Here is a 20,827-nt window from a genome sequence, read left to right as displayed (position 1 = left end):
GAGGAGCCACACGTGTCAGCAATCAGTAAATCTTTAATCCAGGATGAGGTGAAGGCATTACTCGTACTGGGGATTGTCATGTCTCATTGGTCAACTTGAGGAAAAGGATAGGGGATAATATATTAATATTTGTGTTAGTCTAATGCTAATAATGTTCGTCATTGGTGTTTGGTGATGAGTTTTTGGCTCAAGGTCTGCATTTAAAGTCACACCAGAGGTGTTCAACTGAGATTAGGACTTTGCTTTATGCATACCAGTCAAGTTCTTCCACACTGACTGAATCAATCATTTATTTTTTAACCGTGTCTTATACACAGAGACACTGTCATGTTAGAATAGAAAAGGGTCCTGTCCAAACTGTTGCTATAAAATTAGAAGCACACAATTCCCTAGAATATCATTATATGCTTAAACATTAAGATGTGTACTCATGGAAATTACTAAAGTAGTCATACCTGTTCATTAGAAGGGGGTGACCCAATACTTTTGGCAATTTAGTGTATATAGTCCTAATATAGTGTGGCACCAAAAAATCAGAAAACACAAGAAGAATGGTTGATTCTGTTTAATGATATTATTATACGGGGGAGGGGAGGGGGGCACTAAAACAAGTGACGAAAATGACCCACATCAAAACCAAAACTATGACAAGACCCTGAACACAATGCATATCTCTAGTGTGAAAACATCAAAAGGTTAAAAACTGACATAGGCAAGCATACGGATCTCGTTATATAGAAGGGGGGGGGGGGGGGGGAAGTAAAAATGTACCCAGAATAAATAGAGAGATGGAAAAGTTAGTATATGTATTACTGCAGGTTTATTCAAGACAGGGGTAACGGAGATAAAAGATCATTCGAAATTCAGCAAATACTGTTTATAGTTAATCAGTCACATTTCTGATTTATCCACCACAAACTCAGAATGTGAAACTTTGCTTTGGTAATTATATAAAGTGATTTCCAAAGGGACTGAATTTATTCAGAAATATAATGATCTGTTTTTTTTGTTAATATTACATAAGGATTTTATATAGTAAATGCCCTCTAGTTGAAATTATGATAGGAGAAATTCATTTATGTGTTAAATTTTTATACATACAGTCTATTGGTTTGGAGCAAAAGCATTTCGAGTGAAGTGTAAAGCACGCGATCATATTTACATCATGTTTTTATGTTTAAGTGGTATTCACATCTGTAACAAATGTATGAAAACTTCTTTATTCAATACTTAGTGTCTGAGATTTGAAAAAACAGAGGGCTTCAAATACACAATACAACTATCTTTTCTTAAAAGTGCAATTCTTTTTTTTTGGTAGAAAGTAAAAAAATATATCTCCTTAATTTCTATATAAGTAGAAATTTTATTTTCATTAACAGCATTTTTTAACGTTAAATGAGCCCTAAAACCAGTGACTAAAATTGGATGTTTGTCATAATTCTGATTCTGAAAGAAAACAAAAAAACAAAACATTCATTTCACCATCAAACAAGAAGCATGGAGTGATCAATATCATGCCCCATGCTGTAATGTTTGTTTAGACTGCGAAAACTGGTAATTAGTAAAGTATAATACTTGATATTGTATTTCAGGACAGAGGATAGGATTCAGCCGATATTGATCGTTGCCAACACTATAGGGCTTTAAGTACATGGTAATTAAAATACAAAGATAAAAAGCTCATTTGAATGTAGGCTTATAATAAAGCTTTGCTGCACCATAGCACTGTCGCTCATGCAAACTATTTCAAAACAACAGCGAACAAAAATGTAAAATAAAAGCGAGCAGAACATTGTAATGACAACACCTGTGTACTGTTGAATTCTGGCTTGTAACACTTTCTAGTTTACAGAGTATCAGTGGCACTAGCAGGTTGTTCTCCTGCTACTGTCAACATATTGTGTGTTTCCCAAATATTATTCAAGTATCTTTGCAAAAAATTTAAATAGCTTATAACAAAAAAAATCCTTAGCTTAGCTTAAAGGAGCTAACTGAAGGAGAGTCAGTTACACGCAATGCCACCGTCTCCAAGCATCCTCCTCGCAAGGAGCGAGCAAACTTCTTTCCAGTTACTCGAGTTCATGAATTACGGCTTCAGTTTCCATTGGTTTTGGTAAACGTACACTGTAAAATGCTTGTTTTTTATTATCATTCTCCTGTGCTCCAGTACTTTTTTCAAGAAAGTGTTGGCTTTAGAGGCATTCTCTACTCGTCCTCAAATCAAAGTCTTCAATTACAGCCATAAACTGAACACATTAAATGTTTAAGATACATCTTCATCTCTCATTTCTTTCTTCTCTCCCTCAGTCGGTTGTGTGTTTGAGATCTCTGCTTTGTGGCCCAGCTGTTCCTGGAGCTCTTTGACGACCCTCTGCAGGTTCCGCCGGGCTTCCCGCTCCTTCAGCAGGTCCTCTCTTAACTGCTCACGGTCCACTTCTGCTTGCTGGAGCTTTGTCTGCAGATCTTCAATCTGAGAGAGTGAAAAAGAGATGTTGAAGATGCTGCAAATTTTGTGCACATTCTATTTGCTGTCATTGTACTTTATTATATACAATGGGGTCATCAATGTGAGACCACTAGTGAAAACAGCCATTAAAACCATCCAGGACACAGTGTAAATTTACCATCTGTACTTGGCTGTGTTCAAATATACCAACAGGATGTGCCAAATCTCACCTGTGAGGAGTACTTGGCCCTCAGATGTCCTGCCTCACAGCCCTTATCGCACACACGGAGCTGTCTCTCTCTGTCCAGCTCCCTCTTCAGCCTGCCGCAGGACTCGTTGGCATCTCGCAACTTCTTCTCACACTCCACACGGAGGCGCTCAATCTCCTTCCTCAAGTTCCGCTTTGCTTCGATGGCCTCCCTCAGCCTTCCCTTCTTAGTCACCCTGACAAACTCCAGCTCCTGCGGAAGACAGTCAATATTATTAGAAGATAAAACATGAATCTGACACCTTTTGTACAAAGCAGTTTACATGGGCAGTGTCACAAATTTGATTGTGGATAACAGAGCTATTTTAGCATTACTTATGTACTATTATAGTATTTATTTATATATTTCGAATATTTATAATTTCCTTTTTTAAGTTAATTTGGCTTTAATTTAAAGTGAACAATTTTTAGTATATCAACTGAATATCATTTCAGTTAGTGGTCAACGTAGGATTTGTCATTTTCATTATAGTATTGAGCATTCATATATATATTGTTTTCAGCTTTATTTCAATTACTTTAAATAATTATTACCATTTTTTAGTTTTAGTTAACAATAATACTGGCTCATAATTTAAAATATCTTTATTCTAAAATAGAATTTGGAATATTTTGTGGATTTAAAAGGATAGTTCACTCAAAAATGAAAATTCTGTCATTAATTACTACCTTTCTGGACCTTGAACGTGGAAGTTCCGTTGCTGTCTATGGAGGGTCAGAAAGCTCTCGGATTTCTTTAAAAATATCATAATTTGTGTTCCAGAGATGAACGAAGGTCTCACGGGTTTGGATCGACATGAGGGTGAGTAATTAATGACAGAATTTTCACTTTTGGGTGGACTGTCCCTTTAAACATTTTGAATTTTTTTCTTTATTTTAAGTCATTCTTTTATTCAAATTTTGAATAAAATTCTTTCAATTATTTTTTGAATTCCATATTTTCAGACTTTTGGACCTTGCAGTAAGTACCTGCTGAAGGCTTCGTTTGGCTTGCAGAGCAGCAGCTAGTTTCTCCTCTTGCTTCACTTGCGTGCGGATGATCTCCTGGAGGAATTTCTCTCTAGCCTCCTTAGAGTTAAGGTCACTGCAGAGCATCTGCTTGAAGACTTCCAGCTCAGAGTAAGGAGCCGCCCCCAATCTCACCCTCTCATCATGCACGTCTGCAGTGATGTAAGCGTTGAGGTTCATCACCCCTACACCACTGGTAAAGGGAGAGGACATCAAGGAACAGGAGGCAGGAACTGGAATGAAAGAATAATACATCAGTGAAATAAAAGTTGCCAGATATTGCGTATGTTTTTCCATTAGCCATAATTTTGTTTTACAGGATTTCCGCAGCTGTATTTAGCCACTAATCCTCTTTTTTGACATCCTACCTTTGCTACAGCTGTCAACCTCGATTTCTGTGTCTGAGTCCTCATTCTCCAGAGGACTCTGTCTGACCACTGGAGTGGGCAGAGAGGTCTTGGCCACCGGCTGTGATTGTCTCTCTGTAGAGGGCCACCTCTTTCTTGGCCTGGAGCTCTCTGTCTTGTCTGTGTTGTGGCTCTCGGTGGACTGAGAGAAACGTTGCGGTGGCTGCTCATTATTTTTAAGTGTGGAAATGGGCAGTGATACATTTGGGACTACCAGGCTGTCTTGTCCTTTAGCAAACGATCTGAATGTCAGGGCAAAAATTAGATGTTAATTACATGGCCCAATCAAGTAAATGTATTGATGCATTGCATAGTAGAGATAATCTATGAATTACTTATGTCTAATCAGTAGTGTACCTCTCATACGTGTGGCTAGGTGTTTCTCGCTCAGCAGAAGGAACTCTGGGAGACCAGGGCCTGAAGGCTGATGGTCTCTGCTTGAACTGGAGCTGCTTAAGATCCTAAGAAGAGAACAATAAGAGGGTTTCATTAGGGATGAAGATAGAATAAAGTTAATCTTTAAAAACAATATTAACCTTTAATTTTAAATTAATCGCAAATCTCAAAATAAATATTCATTTATCATACTGTACATTATATTGCTGTGATGCCTGAATTCACTTGTGGCATTTAAAATGACTAATTTTAGGTTTTAGTGTTTTTATTTATTTTTAGTGTAAATAAAAAAAACTAATTGTGTATGTATCCCTATATCATATTAAGTGCATATATATATATATATATATATATATATATATATATATATATATATATAAACTAAATATTAACCTAATATGATGATAATAATAATAATAATAATAATAAATGAAAGCTTTGATATCACAATTATGAATGACAAATAATACTCTATCACTATCTGGATAATGCATTTCATAAAGAAAACAATAAGCCAAAAAAGTACCTTATTTGCAGATGCAGCCAGAGACTGTAGCCAATCAGCTTGCTTCTCTTTATCCATTGATGGGGATCTTGAGCGGTCATGTTTGGACTTTTTGGAGGGAATGGGACTGTAAGCCTGTAAAATAAAAAAGAAGGGAAAAGAAAACACACACTGTGAGATGAAATACCACCCTGTGAAGCCAAGAAACCAGCACCGAGGTACAGCTTTGACCATGTAGGTGTCAAACCGACTTACAGCTTTCAGCAAATAACAGAGAAATCAGAGGTAAATTTAGCATAAGTTCAAATAACAATCAGGTATTCATCACTACAGGTATTCATGCAACTAAAAAAGGGTTCCTAATCCTCCCCTTTGCCCTCAGGCTTCAGCATGTCAGATACAGGATGTGTTTATCTTTGCCGTACCAATGACCTGCCCAAACCTGTGCCTTTCTGACTCAAGATCAGGAATTTAAATCATCCCCGAATCCTGAACATCCAGACAGCCGGAGCTAGTGTGAAAGCTAGGTGAGGATAAACTCAGGAGGAGGTACTGATACAAAAATGATTCACAATGAATGAGAAATGTGGGGTTTTCAGGTGAAAAACACCACATGGGTGAGAATTATGACTGGGTCAGGCATTGTGGCTCAGTCGTTGACTATGATGCGACACAAGGGGGAGATGTCGGGCTGGATTTTGTCTCATACCTACTACAGTGACAGAAATATTGTAGTACACATTATTTAGCATTCTCTCTCTGTACCAATCTTGAGTAGCAAACTATAATAATAAACCCTTACTGTTATTCACAAGGCGTGGGTGCACGTTATGTGACCGGGGCTGTTTGGAGCCCATTCCTTCAATGCGGATCTGACTCACACTCTCGCTAATATACACTTGCCTCCATGTCCAGCTTCAGTGACGAGTTTACGGTGGGTAACGTGGACCTTGGAGCCGAGAAACACACAAAGCACACACTTACTCTCTGAGAGCGCATGATTCATGATCAAGAACTCTTCAGCCTGAGTGTGGCGGCTGTGAGAGCAGCCTCTTACCGAGAGGACGTGTAATCTTCTAATGCAGAAATGGTATAAAATATATACTTCACGAGTGGAAAGAAATATATCTAAATCTTTTCGCTGCTAAAGAGCCAACTCCCTCACTGAACCGCGAATGAACTCTGCTCCTACATAAACGGTATTTATTCATATCAGTTTTTCTGTAATAAATGATGTAAAAACAACAACAACAAAACACACACACACGTGTTTATATACAGTGTTCGAATTGTGTCAAAGAACTTGGGGGGGGGGGGGGGGGTCCCTTAACCAGACCAGACGCCCCTTCAAAAATAAATAAATACAAAGTTAAATAAAACCTTATAAAATTATTAATATTTTTTGGTCTTGTCCTCATTATCATTGAGAAAACCTAATTCTAAGATAAAAGCTTATTTTACGATGATCAGTGAATTATGTACCCCAAACAATCACTAAACAAAGAAGAATGAAATATCTAGCCTAGGGGTGTGCGATATAGACAAATAAAATATCTCGAGGCAATATTTTGCTGAGTATGTTGCACTGCAGGACTGCCTTGGACAGCTGACTCCTAAAGTTTTTGATATTCTTCATATTCTGAGTTATCAGTTCACAGCAGTGGCAGAAATTAATCTTTTCCAACAAGTTTACCTTGATTTTTACCCTTTATGGACATTTTTACCTTTATAAAGCCTTTTTTCTAGAAGTGTGCATTATCTTTTGCTCAAATTCTTTTAATCCGTAAAGTCAAATAGAATAAGATATTTGGGGCTTTTACCAAACAAATAAAATGATTATCAACTAAATTCATCTTAGCGATGCAGAGGAAACACAGAAGCTGCATTTGAAGAGGCATTTAGATGTATTTACACACTGTTTAATGCAGGACATGAATGCATTTAACCTGCAGTTACAAATGCAGAAATAATCTTTAGATATTTTAATCCTAGAACGTTGAATACTGATATTTGAAATTATTTTTAAAAATGAAAAGGTACTTTAAATGTGAAATTAAAACCGCTAGATGGCGGCAAGTCACTGTTAATAAGTAAGTCATTGCGACTGAACCGAATCATTTAAACGGTTGATTCAATCAGGAACGAAACACCGTCATGTTGCTCAGAGACACAAAACAGTGCTGTGGCTGTGTTTGGAGTTAGTTTTGTTGGCGAAACAGAGCAAAATTATTCAATATAGTGTCTAAAACGTATGTCTATGAATATCAGTTCTTGTTTATTGAACTGTATAACATCAATATCACATTTGTGATTTTTGTGGAAAAATGGCACTCTTCGTGTGATATTGATTGACTACATGAAATTATATAAATATACACATTTCTTGATTTCTGTGAGCACTATAAATGAGCACAGTCAGTCTAGCTAGTGTTTAAGCACTCATAACTCCTCTTATAATCTGTATGATAAATGAATCTCTTACTTTTATCGTAGGTACATCTGCACTTTTGTTGCTTATGATGAGGGAATTCGCAAGTCTCAGTCTGAACAAAATTCAGCGATGACTAATCTGACCGCCTCTGATTGGCCACTGCATTCCTAAACTCAACAGAATCGTGTGTAATTGGTTATGATGATTGGTTACACATACGCGTAAAAATAAAATACAATGTAACATGAGCAGGTCTATATTTAATACAGCAATCAAATCTTTTTTATTTAATTTAGTTATAAGTATTATAGTTTTATTGAAAAGCCATATATATATATACACACACATATATATATATATATATATATATATATATATATATATATATATATATATATATATATATATATATATATATATGTGTGTGTGTGTGTGTGTGTGTGTGTGTGTGTGTGTGTGTGTGTGTGTGTGTATATAAATATCTATATAAATAAATATGCACACATTATATAAATATATAATTTTTTTGGAGCATATGATAATGGAAATTGGGAAACTTTAGACTTTAGTTAGGTGGGTGACATGTTGAATAACCATAATCGAACACAATAAGTTTTAAGTTTTGTTCCCAAGTAAAAGCATCAAAGCTAAATGGAGCTAAATGGCTTCTGAATAAACATATTTATCAAGAAATTCTTTCATTTGTCAACTAAAAGCCATTTGGTCCCCCAAATGTAGAATTTTAGGAGCCAATGGAACCCCAGTATTTTATTTATTTATTTTTAGAATCTGGAGACCTGCCTGCTTTGCGCAAAGAGAAGCACTGTTTTTTTTCCCCGTTCAAAAAATGCGGATGGGTAAAGTCAAAACATGACTCAAGTGTTGAACAACCACTGCACATCCAACAAAGAACGTCTGTGTGTGTTTGTTCCTTCCCTGAGGTTTGGAGTTCCAGGAAGACCAGGGCGTCCCAGACATAATAGCCTTTGAGTGTGCACCCTCCCAGACACCACAAGGGAGCCGCTGATGCAACGTCCGCTGATCTGAAATCAGGACAGCCGTGACACGGCCCTCACTCACAACCACATCAAACGCATGGCCTTGTGACACACATGCACGGCAGACTGTATCAAACAGCTGGGTGAAACCACACAAACACACAATGGATGCAGATTAGGACATGTTCAACATCTGGGCTCAAACCTACAATTTTATATAAACCTTAAAGGAAGTCTGTGGCCATCTGGATTTATTATACAATTTTGGGAAATTCTAAAACAAGGCGATTGCAAAGCACTACACATTACACTACGGATAAAATATTCATGCAAGATAAAATGTAACATGCTCTATATTCTTAATCATGACTGAGAAAATTAAAAAAAGCACTAACAAGGGCTCCATTACTGACGGAGTGCATGAGTGAGTGATTGAAAGAGTGAGCGAGTGAGCGAGTGAGGGCCACATTTCCTCTCTGTAGTTTGCTTTGGCTGATGGCCCTGTGGGAACCCAGAGCGTCTGGTTCCTGAATGTGAGTAGGCGGGTTCGAGGAGCAGGACCACAGAGGAAACACAAAGCAGCAGGAATGTATACTTGAAGGCCAAGTACAGCTTACTCTTAAATTGGCCATTCAATCCTATGCCCTTTCAACTGCCTATTGTGCAAGATTTCTTTGAAGACAGGTTATAAAGGAGTGCTTTACGGCAAACATGAGGCTGAACATACACAGAAGAAATGTGCATGTTTGCGCAGACATAACCGAAGGCTTTGTGCGAATCAACTCATGAATTAAATTCTTTATTTTTATGTTAATGACGGATAGACAATAAATGGCAGATATTCAAATTATATAAAATTTTGGAGCCTATATTTATAAGACTGTACCAATATATCATGCATCACTAGTTTTTGCAATGTGTGGAAACAATAAAAAAATACGATTGGGCTGCAAATGATTTTAAAAGTGTTTGACAAATGAGATTTATGCCAAATGATCCAAGATGTGCAGACATCCCAGACAAATATTGCGTGTAACTGTTTGGAATGCATTTCTCCGTCCAAGAGTCATGGGTGCATGTTGTCATAAACTGGATTGGATAACATCTGACCACTTTTGCTTCTGATTTTGGAAAGACCAATGAAGCAAATATCAACCTCCGCTTGTATTCGTTTGCGATACACCTTCCAGTTTGTTCAGGGAGATGGCGCATGCTCCAGATCTTTGTTGAAATTACTTGGAAGCCAAAAAGTGAAGTTACATTTGCCGTGAAACAAAAACAGTCTGCTCTAATGAACTTACTCGAGCAACTAACATCTTCACAATAATGCTCCACGCCGCCTGAAAGAGCTGTAGTGGTGGTAGTACACAGCAACCAGGCACAACAAGTTTCCTATTACAGCTTTTCTTTTCCCCCCACGGAAATCCTGCATGTAATCCCCAGATCTGTGTGTGCTTCAGCGTACTCTGCCAAAGTCAAGGGCAAAACTGGTGAAGTGCACTTGGGTAGGAGCTTTAATTGACACTGGAGACCAGTGCTCTGATTAGAGCCGACTTCTGGAAGACCATACAGGATGAAAGTGTCTACATAAGAGTATGTGAGAGAGAAAGGATAAGATAATGCCAGCTGTCTTCATGCAAGTGCTTTGGAGGGTTTCACAATTTATATTAAGCTTGGCTGTCACCAGGTGTCAGCTGGCAGATCGTTGCCATTTGAAAATGTCCCCAGCTTTTTTACTTTCAGTGCCGGGAATAAAATACACCATCACGTTTCCCTTCAAGTCCATCTTCTTCCAGAAGTCAGATACGGAGCCTTAGGGACAACCAATCTTGATGGGATTGTGCTAATAGCCTTTGGACTGGAGTTTTGCTGCTGTCTGAGTTGAAGAGGGAACAGACTTTTGAGGCAAATACGGAGCGTAACACATAATCCTGCTCTGCTAGTGATGGAGGAATCCATCTGCTTCAATATGCTGTATTCCAGCAGGCACACAAGGGTATGGTCTCATCGGACTCTTAAGAAGTCCTCCATTAAGTAGTCCACCTTCAGACTGCAAATAAAAAGCCTCCCAAACTCATGCATACAGCTCTACCAAAATTTCTCTTGATATCTTCATGAAATGGGTTGCATTTATGTCTAAATGGATCAATCTAAGCATGTTGTGGAGAGTAAAGCTTACACTGAGGCGGAGACAAAACACCCCACAAGGCACACACATTCATACAATGTCTTTATGCTTCTCTTCACATTTAAAACACTAATAATGCAGAACTATGCAAACCAGGAAGCCCGAAGGCATGATGGGAAAAAGTAACTCCATTACTGTTGAATTAGTCTGTTGTAGAAACTTTGAACACTTACCGCTAAAGATCATTCCTCTCACTGCAGCTAATCTGTGTCTACTATTAGGTTTTCAGTTTGTTCGTAGGATAGATTGAATACGATGTAGAGGCTTACAGTGGGGTTCAAATATATACGACCACACTCAAAATATGGAACAGAATTTAAACAAAAAAAATGCAAATAACAAATGGCACATAAAAACGCAACGTCATAAAAAAAGACGATAAATTAAATCATATTTGGCACTAGTTCAAGGCCGCAAATTTGTGACATTGATCACGTGATTCCTTTTTACAGACGGTCAGATGTTTTGCTTTTACTGAGCAAAGCATCAAGCACAAAATGCTTTCTGGATCATTCTTAAATGTTGTGGGAGAACAAAAATCAAAACTAGGTCAAATATGAAGAAACTTTAAACAAACTCAACTTTCCACTAGTGGTTTCAGACTTTTGGTCCCAACTGTAAATTATTATGGTTTTAAGACATCTTTTCCCACAAATTTCCCAAAGTGTGGGGGTACAACGTTCGCCTAGAACTTGAGTGCTGGTCGTGCCTAAATTTTAATCTGTGTACTTTAGTTCTAATGCTAATGCGCAAGCAGTTAAGTGCACAAAGACGATTAAAGTCTCACTGAATCTCCTCTTCACCATACCAACACAAGCGCTCGAAATAAAGAGGGTCATAATATCACATGTCAGGCCACACGACAAGCCTCTGAACCAACACTAAGTCAAATGGTCTTCCCGCCCTTTCTATCGACAGTTTCTAGCTGTCCCAGTGTGCAGAGGGTGGAATGGCTGACTGGCTTTGGCTCTCGAGGCTGAGTGATTGACTGAGCAGATGGGGCTTTAGTTCCTCCAGTGAGAGTGTGGACTTCTGTTAGCAGCTGTGCGTCTCACTGAAGAGCCCCTCCTGTCTCCGCTAACAGCAAGTTAAATCTCCTGCCTAATGCAAAGAAATCACAGAAACTAAAGCAAAAATATTAATAGCAAGGGCAAATTAAGATGAGGATGCTGTCAGAGGTGGCACAAGTACAACCGTTCAAAGGTTTTCAAGAAATAATACATTTTATCAGCATGGATGTAGTAAAGCATTAAAGAGAAAACCTGAAAAAAAAAAGAATCATAGTTTCCACAAAAACATTAAGATGCACAACTCTTTTCAACACTGATAATAATAATAAATGTTTCTTGAACAGCAAATCAGCATATTGGAATGATTTCTGAAGGATCACATGACACTGTAGACTGGAGAAATGATGCTGAATATTCAGCTTTGCCATCATAGGAATAAATTACATTTTAAAATATATTAAAATAAACTGAATTTGAAATAATATTTCGCAATATTACTGTATTTTTGATCGAATATATGCAGACAGGGGCCTTGGAGCTAATATGGGCAGCACAGCTTTGAGTCCCATCTCTCCCATTTTCCTTATCCACGGTCTCTGACAAATAAAGCAAAAAGTCCTACAAAATAAGACAAGGATTCCAAATTACGACTGAAAAAGTCTGAGAATCGTTTAAAGGCACAAACATTGAAGAGATATTCGCCACAAATATGGAATGCAACCAATGCATTATTATTGCACTCACTCATATGTAATGCTCCAGCTGGCGATCAATCAGTCATGACAGTTAAAGAATATGCATTTTTTTCAGGGAGCTGCTTTGGTCTGTCAGACACTGTATACACAATCACTCCCTCCCACAGCAACACCTAGCCCTCACACACCAGGAACTTCAAAATGCTTCTGGAAGAACAAGAAAGCTTGTACTTTGCGGTGTATGGCAGACTGATGGCAATAACTGTGACTCCTCCACCAAAAAAGGTGCAGTGCTGGGCTTGTTTGGAGGGGTGATAAAGGAGTGAATGCCAAGGGGAGGTCAGGAGGTGTCAGGGTACGGAGAGGCTGCTGAAGTTGTAAAAGCTCCCACAGTGAAGCGGCAGGGTGAAGTTAGGGTCAGTGCTTAGGGTCTCAACGATGTCACAGCACCTTCACTGTGTCTGCCCTGGGATAGGGGAGGGGTGGCGTGCTGGTAATTGGCTCAAGTGAGGCTATAAATCCATCTGAAATTTACTGCTTCCAACCACCCGTCAGCATTCTCAAGCCCTGCCGCCATCTAAACGCTGACAATTGACAACACTGAGGTGCTGTAAAGACGGCATACAGACATCTTCCGTGCAACTCCAAGCCCTAGCACAATAGTGTACAACCATCTAGGAGGGAGTCCATCACGAGACCTTTAGCAGCATGTCCATTTAAGACTACGGCTAATCACTGCAAGTGGACCTACAGTAATGGAAAACACACCAGTTTTCTATGAAATGCTTTCAGGGCCCGTGCATTTGCGAGCGAGGCAGAAATGGGGAGTGGGCCCTATAATTAAGGTTTGATACAGCCAAGGCTGGGAATGAATTATTTTAGTTTGTTTTACAGTCACTTTGAAAGCCCAATGTTCCCCCAGCATTCGTCAAAACAAACATAAGTGCGGCAGAATGGAGGTGGAAGTGCTAATGGATGTCGTAGAATGACAGGAAGCATTAGAAACAACAGGAGAGTAAAATCAGAGGATTGCATGGTAAAAGGAAAAACAGAAAAAGTTTTGGGGCGAAAAAGAGCTAACCGCTGAGTAAAAATGCCCAGAACTCCGTAATTGAGCGTTTTTCCAAAGTACAAGACATACAAGGTTGAAATTGGGTGTTATTATAGCACTGTCTGAAGCGCTGTCACGTCTGTACATAGAAACCTTGCATTTTGGAAAAATCCCTTTTCCATTTTTCCATGAAGTACTACCTACATCCACATGGAACACATTCAGTGCAGCTTAAAGCAGATGATTACATAAAGAGATTAATAGGGAAACAGAGAGGCTCATTCTTCCATAGAGCAGAAAAGGACACTTACTCTTTCAGGACAGGAAACCTAACGATGGAAAAAAAAACAATGCATCCTTCAAATAAAAGCTTGGATGGTGTCTGGTTCCAGTCAGTTTTTGCTTTGAACGTCTTGTCAAAAGATACAGATTTGATGCATGAAATCTTCCACAAAACCAAAAAGGTCTAAACATGTGGAAAAATAAAAATTCTGTCACCATTCACTTACTTTCTTCTGAAGAATACAAAAGAAAATATTTTGAAGAATGTTGGTAACCAAACCATTTAAAGTTAAAAAAAAAAAAAAAAATCATCTTGTACATTCCATAGAAGAAAGACATAGATGTTTGGAACGATGAGGGTGAGTAAATGACAGAATTTTCCTTTTTCGTGTGATTGGTTTTCAATTTACAAGCCAGTCAGATAATGAACATGACGCATGCCTGATGAAAAGACTAATTTATCTATTTCATGCTGACATGGAGATGGTTTAGCTGGTGGGGCAGGTTTAGCATCTTAAATTGGAGACTAGAGGGTACCAGCTATGCTCGTTTTTTCAGCAGGCATTATATTTTCATCTGCTCATTTGATGTGCTGTCTGCTTTGTAACCCTGAAAATTCCTGGAAACTTCTTTTTCCTGGACCATTTTCATTTTACAGCACTCCTCTGAATCTGAAAGGGCCAATGTTTTTCTCCATAACAACCGCATAACATCTTGAGATCAGCTCTGACTCAACCAACAAAATACCAAATTTGCCATCTCTACTTTTAGGGCGTTTGCAGACCAGACCCTCTCCCAGTCCTGCTTCTGCAGCTAACATTAGCCAGGCAATCTTCTGGACACTTTTTAAATTTACATTTACATTTATGCATTTAGCAGACGCTTTTATCCAAAGCGACTTACATTGCATTCAAGTTACAGTTTTTACATTTTATCAGCTCTTGCTTTCCCTGGGAATCGAACCCATGATCTTGGCGTTGCTAGCGCCATGATCTACCATTTGAGCTACAGGAAAGCCATGGACCCCCACACCTGACATCCATTAAACATGTACTTTTGCTAGCACTCTGCACCTATAAAGCCTGTGAAGTACCTTAATTTTAACCGAATTGTGGCTGGTTTATACATAATCTGGTGTTTCTGAACTTGGGTCAAAATGGCTGACAGTTACATCTAAAAAAAATTGAATATCGTGAAAAGCATCTCCATAAAGCTTGTCAGCAGAAGGAAGCATGAAGTGCTCTAAAATTTCCTGGTAGATGGCTGCGTTGACTGTGGAAACTTCACACTGGACTTGAAGCAACATGGATGCTGTGCCTCTCTTCCTCCAGACTCTGGGACCTTGATTTCCAAATGAAATGCAAAATTTACTTTCATCTGAAAAGAGGACTTTGGACCACTGAGCAACAGTCCAGTTCTTTTTCTCCACAGCCCAGGTAAGACGCTTCTGACGTTGTCTCTGGTTCAGAAGTGGCTTGGTAGCCCTTTTCCTGAAGACGTCTGAGCGTGGAGACTCTTGATGCACTGACTCCAGCTTCAGTCCACTTCTTGTGAAGCTCTCCCAAGTGTTTGAATCAGCTTTACTTGACATTATTCTCAAGCTTGCGGTCATCCCTGTTGCTTGTGCACCTTTTCATACCCAAATTCTTCCTTTCAGTCAACTTTGCATTTAATATGCTTTGATACAGCACTCTGTAAACAGCCACACCTTTCAATAATGACCCTCTGTGACTTACCCTCTTTGTGGAGGGCGTCAATGTTCGTCTTCTGGATCATTGCCAAGTCAGCAGTCTTCCCCATTATTGTGGTTTCAAAGAACAAGAGATACCCAGAATTTATACTGTAGGGATGGTCATTAATTGAAACTCAAATGTAAATATTCTAATATTTTGAGATACTGATTTTTGACTTTCATGAGCTGTAAGCTCTAATCATCAAAATTAAAACTATTTTTTTTTTTATGTTTTACTTTACATGTAATGAATCTAAAATATATGAAAGTTTCACTTTTTGAAATAAGTTACAAGAAAAAAATGAACTTTCACAATGTTCAAATTTTTTGAGATGTACCTATAGAGTATCTTAACAGCGAGTCAGTGCCAGCTCAGGTCTGACACATGAGAGAGAACGAAGATACAGGCCAGTGTGTTATATAAATGTCTCCTGAGTGTGCTGTGTGTATGTTCCCTGTGTTTCGAGGACACACTGCTCTGTGCGTTAATTTGTTCAGTCTGATCCGGTCAGAAGGATTAGGGCCCGGTGCTCCTGTTCTGAGCTCTGTCTCTAAAGAGGGCCTACAGAGTTAGCATGTAATCTCCCAGCTTTCCCAGCACCAATCCACACTGACCCATGTGGCCTGTCCACTAACAGCTGACATTTGTCTGACTGTGTCTGTTCATATGTTCTATACCTTATAAGACCATATGCTGGAACATTTATGATGCATGTGTACTGATATAAAATGTTTTTTAATAGAATTTAAATTAAAACAATTAAAAATAAAACACTAAAAGTAGTAATTTGAAATGTTATTTATGAAAGTGAATTTAGGAATCACAAAATAACAGCACATGAAAATGGATATTCTATTAAAGATTCGCTAAATTGCCTATTACATTAAACAGTACTATTAAATTATTAATGTTGTGTGTTGATGGTAAAGATATTCTAAACATAAAAATATAACAAACTATAACAACAACTAAAAAAAATAATCTAATATTAGTACTGGTATGCTGGCAATGGTTTGAGTAAACATTTATTAAAAGTAAGCTTTTATTATCATAATTTTATTGTGTAATCATTCCAATTTTTTTTTTAAATCACTATAATAAAATTTTAGCTTTACTGATTATTGACTGATTTTTAAATTGAGACCTGGTAAGTAATTCTAATAATAACTGATTATATTAATATAATTGTTATTATAAAGATCACCTTCAATTAAATTGGTAACAGTTTATTAGTTAATGCATTAGATATAAAGGTCAATGTTAAATTCTGGACATACTAATACAGTTAATATTAGGTTGTATAAATTATAAATGTATTATTAAATTGCATATAAATGTATTTTAAACCAAGATAAATTAACAATAAACAATACTATATTTATAAATTGAGACATGCCATAAAGAAATCGTTGTTCATTGTTAGTTCAGGATACAAATGCATTAAGCAATGTCAGCCAAGTAAATTTTCTTGCAAAGCGTTACCACTAAGTTTTAATTCTTAAAAAAGATTGGAAGATTCCGTTTAACAATGCTAAAGTGTGCTGTGTTACTGTATAAGGCCAATGGTGAATTGGCAGCCAGTATGCAAGCACACACGTACGCGCACACACACACACACACACACACGTATACCCACACAGCGAGCCTGAGAGAACGAGAGTACAGGGTGAACAGACACCAGTATGGCAGGGAGGGGAGGCTCTGCTCAGGAACTCAATAATAACTTTGAGCAGTCTAGCCAGGAGGCTGGAGGCCCAGACTGCGGCTGTTCCATCCTCCAGCACTTCCCCCCTCTGCAGCCCTGGGCTCCTCCCTCTGCCCTGGCCTGTGTCTGCTCCACAGGACTAATGCATTTTGCAGACAGCCTAGAGACTTAAAGAGACATAAACCGCATTTTTCCTCCCTGAATCACTGCTGTTGATGTAACCACTAACTCAGAACAGAGATCATTATTTCCAGCCGTTTATTCAAAATCTCCCGCTCTCACTCTCTTTCTTATACTCTTTTCCTCTCTTGGAACTCGGGAGACCTCGACATGACACAGAAAAGTGAGGGAGAGACGGCCTGAAATATGTTAAGAGCCTCTCAATAAATCTCGGGCCAAATGCTCGAACCGCACCACCCTCCGAACGCGTCTTTGATGTGCAACTCACCAGCCTGGAGAACTCTTGTCAAGTGCAATCAGAGGTCCTGGCGTCAAATGCATTTGAAGTCATTATTATAATAATTATAAGGGGCAAATCCAATAGGCATGATCAGACAGCGCTGAAACAGAGCAGATCCAGCTGTTGGGAGTTGGGATGCACACTTCTGCCCGTAAATCAACAGAGATTACATTACTGCTGTCTGCCAGGCAGGGAATAATGATGGATCTGAATGCTAAATGCATCAGTCTGAGAGACAAAAGCTGCGTGCGGGATTCATAGCAAAGTGGGAAGTGCCGGCTGTCTCCAGTAGAGCCCCTTTTCAAGAAACGCTGGCGCTGTAAATATGGGCAATTTAGTTTTGCATGTGCACCAACATGCTTCAGAGACTGTTAGAGATACAGTAGCCTGGAGTAAAGAGATCGTTTACAAAAAAGAAATCATTTACTCACCCTTGCTACATTCCAAATCTGTAGGACTTTTTTTTTTTTTTTTTTTTGTGATTTAGTTTTTTTATTCTCTGTATTTTTGGTGAATACAGAGAAAGTCCCCATTGACTTTCATTGTATTGAAGGCAACAATTGAAATCTTCAAAGTATCTTTTTTTGTGGTCTGCAGAAGAAAAAGTCATACAGGTTTGGAACGACACGAGGGTGAGTAAATGACAGAATTTTCTTAGTTGTGTGAACTATCCTTTTAAAAAGCCTCTCGAACCAAGATCTCACCTGCTTGCAGTAGGCGTCTAAGGATTTGAGCAGATTTAACCGCAAATGTCTAACACAGTGCCTACCATCTGAGCTGTGAGACAGCATGGAGCCAGGCGCTCTAGTGAAGTAGAGCAGAATACCACAGCCAGGAAATAATTAAAAATTCAATGGGCTTGAGTGACACAGAAACCTTCAAGGACGTGCCTGCCAAACACAGTTTTTGCTCTTCCACTGTCAGCATTTTTCGTCCTCCATAGAGGATGCTGAAATGAGTGGGGGCCATAAAGAGACTGGAAACTCAACCACGTTGAGATACACTAGATGGAAATGAGGAAACAAAAACAAGGCCAAGAAGTTGGAAGGTCATTGTGCTTCTGACTGAATTTCTTAATGAAAAAAAATACAGGATCAAATTTGTCTTTACACCCTCTCAGTTTGATTCTCTGTTAACTGATATTTATGAGAGGGCATTGTTACTTGAGCTGCCGAAGGTGTTAAAAGTTGGTTCAGCCTCTGTGGAGGATATCATTTCTAAAGGAATCCGGACTTGATCAGACCTGAAAAGCCCAATGAGCAAAGCATGCAAAATAGGATTGTAGGACGGTAGAATATCAGACAGAAATTTAGGCAGCGTCAATGAATTCCACAATCATTTTTTTCCACTGACCTTTTGAATTGATTGTAGCAACATAATATACACAAATCCAAACGCTATTTTGAATTGAGACCAAGAAAGAGATTTTTTTATTACTTCTATCTCATTATTATTCCGTTCCGTGTCAGTGGGGCTGTTTGAAGTTTCAGAGCGAATTGATGAGGCACATGATGACGCATATCGACACAAAACTCATTCGTTGACTCACCAGGGTCCAACTTCTCGCCATCTGTGTGAATCATGTCTGCTGTTCTGCCTTGTAAAATTCCCTCCGTGGACAGACGCATGCAAAAGATGCCTGCATAAAGTCCACTTCCCAACAACTAAAGCTCCGAGGTATTTTAAAGGGGAGAAAGGCAATGAACTTCTGACCTGCAATAGAAGGCTGTGGAGGAAGCTGAGGAGCTTGGGGCATCCAGAGTGCCTTGCCATGTCTCACCCTGCAAGGCCGTAAAAAAACCCCTAAAACTCCAACTTCCAAGACTTTTATGGCTGCCAGATGGTGGGGGAGTCTGTGTGCCCCTGGACTCGTCTCCAGCTCTAGTAAAACCAGCTGACCTCGGTGAACTGACATTCACTTTCTATCTAGCCATATATCTATCAGAATAGCTGTCTGTTCCATCTATCGATTTAAATATCTATTTGAATATCTATCTATATGTATCTATCTAAAAAAAAAAAAAAAAATTCTTCACTGTCCACATCCAGGTCAAAGAGAGTTTACAAGTACAAGATCACCATTTAAAAAAAAAAAAAAAAAAAAAAAAAAATCAATCAATAATTTTCTCTGCTAGTTATCAATTCAAGAGATTAGCTGCTTCCCCAACCCCCCAAAACACAACAACTGCCATCAGCTCCACCCTTTTACCTCAGCTGCCATTGCTTTTATTTTCTCTGGTGATAGGAGGCTTGCGTTGTTGTTTATGTCCTGTAATTCAACCTGACCTCCCTACAACCCCAGCCGGGGCTTCCTGGGCCATTAGTGGTGCTGGGACTGTGGGCAATTGAAGTGATAGAGCTTAAAACTCTCCTCATTAAGCTGACAGGGCTGCTGTAAAACACAGAGGACTGGACCACTCCTTTTCACACCGTTCAAATGACATCAAATGGCATCAGTTGGGTCTGTTTTGAAGCTGTGTGTATTAGCTGAAACAACTTGAGGTGACCTCCTGTCAATCTTTAAGACAAGTCAGCTGTTTACAAAGTAAAACAAGCGGGAAAAGAATGAATTTTTTTAAGCATGACAACAGTAGGGCCAAATTCTTCCTGATCTAACAGGGTTTGATACAAGCATTTGACCAGTTTAATCAGCAACATCTGACTGAAGGCGGCCAAAGAAACTCATTATCCATGCATTTCCATGCATTCTTGAAAATCCCCTTGGGCTTTAATATGCATAAATATGATTACCAACACCATGTGCCCTCAGCCTGATCCCTAATCTTCTTTCTAAATTCTTCAACTGTTTAAGCTCAAGTCACTTTCTTATTTTTTACAGGCTAGCTCTCATTTGGCGTCCTTCACCACGGACAGAAAACTCCATATTTATGAGAAGCTTTAATTGAAAGAAGGGAGGGTAGCCCTAAATTTGGTTTTTGTGTCAGCCAGCAGGGACAAATGCAGCTTCAGCACATTTTCTTCATATTCTCTGCTGTAAAAGAAGGAGAGAGAGATGAAAGGAGGAGAGGAACGAAGAAGAAGAGAGAGATTACAGACACTGAACTGGTGGTGCTAAAAGGAGCGGAAATCATTCATAAAGGACAGTCTGAATCTCTGAATCTAAATAAAGACGCAATCCTTCCAAAAGACACCTCTTTGGCCCATTTTCAGTAACAATCAGACAGGGAGGTTGTTTGCATTCCAGGAAACGTCTCCCACTTTCTGCATATGCAGCACTTGGTTT

General features: G+C 38.8%; 1 protein-coding gene across 1 annotated transcript in view; it reads right to left on the bottom strand.

Annotated features, from left to right (window-relative positions):
• Positions 1-550: 550 nt before the first annotated feature.
• Positions 551-20,827, bottom strand: part of LOC306855449 (ski oncogene-like) — a 32,694-nt gene continuing 12,417 nt past the window's right edge. The window contains exons 2-7 of the mRNA XM_079394186.1: positions 5,052-5,165; positions 4,487-4,590; positions 4,091-4,371; positions 3,684-3,955; positions 2,677-2,907; positions 551-2,470 (exon numbers count right to left, since the gene is read on the bottom strand). Of these exons, the coding sequence (XP_079250312.1) occupies positions 2,264-2,470; positions 2,677-2,907; positions 3,684-3,955; positions 4,091-4,371; positions 4,487-4,590; positions 5,052-5,165 (1,209 nt within the window). The 3' untranslated portion in view covers positions 551-2,263. The remainder of the gene's footprint in view (positions 2,471-2,676; positions 2,908-3,683; positions 3,956-4,090; positions 4,372-4,486; positions 4,591-5,051; positions 5,166-20,827) is intronic.

This window comes from Barbus barbus (assembly GCF_936440315.1).
Source record: "Barbus barbus genome assembly, chromosome: 35".
NCBI lineage: Eukaryota > Metazoa > Chordata > Actinopteri > Cypriniformes > Cyprinidae > Barbus > Barbus barbus.
This window is presented reverse-complemented; position numbering and strand designations above follow the sequence as displayed.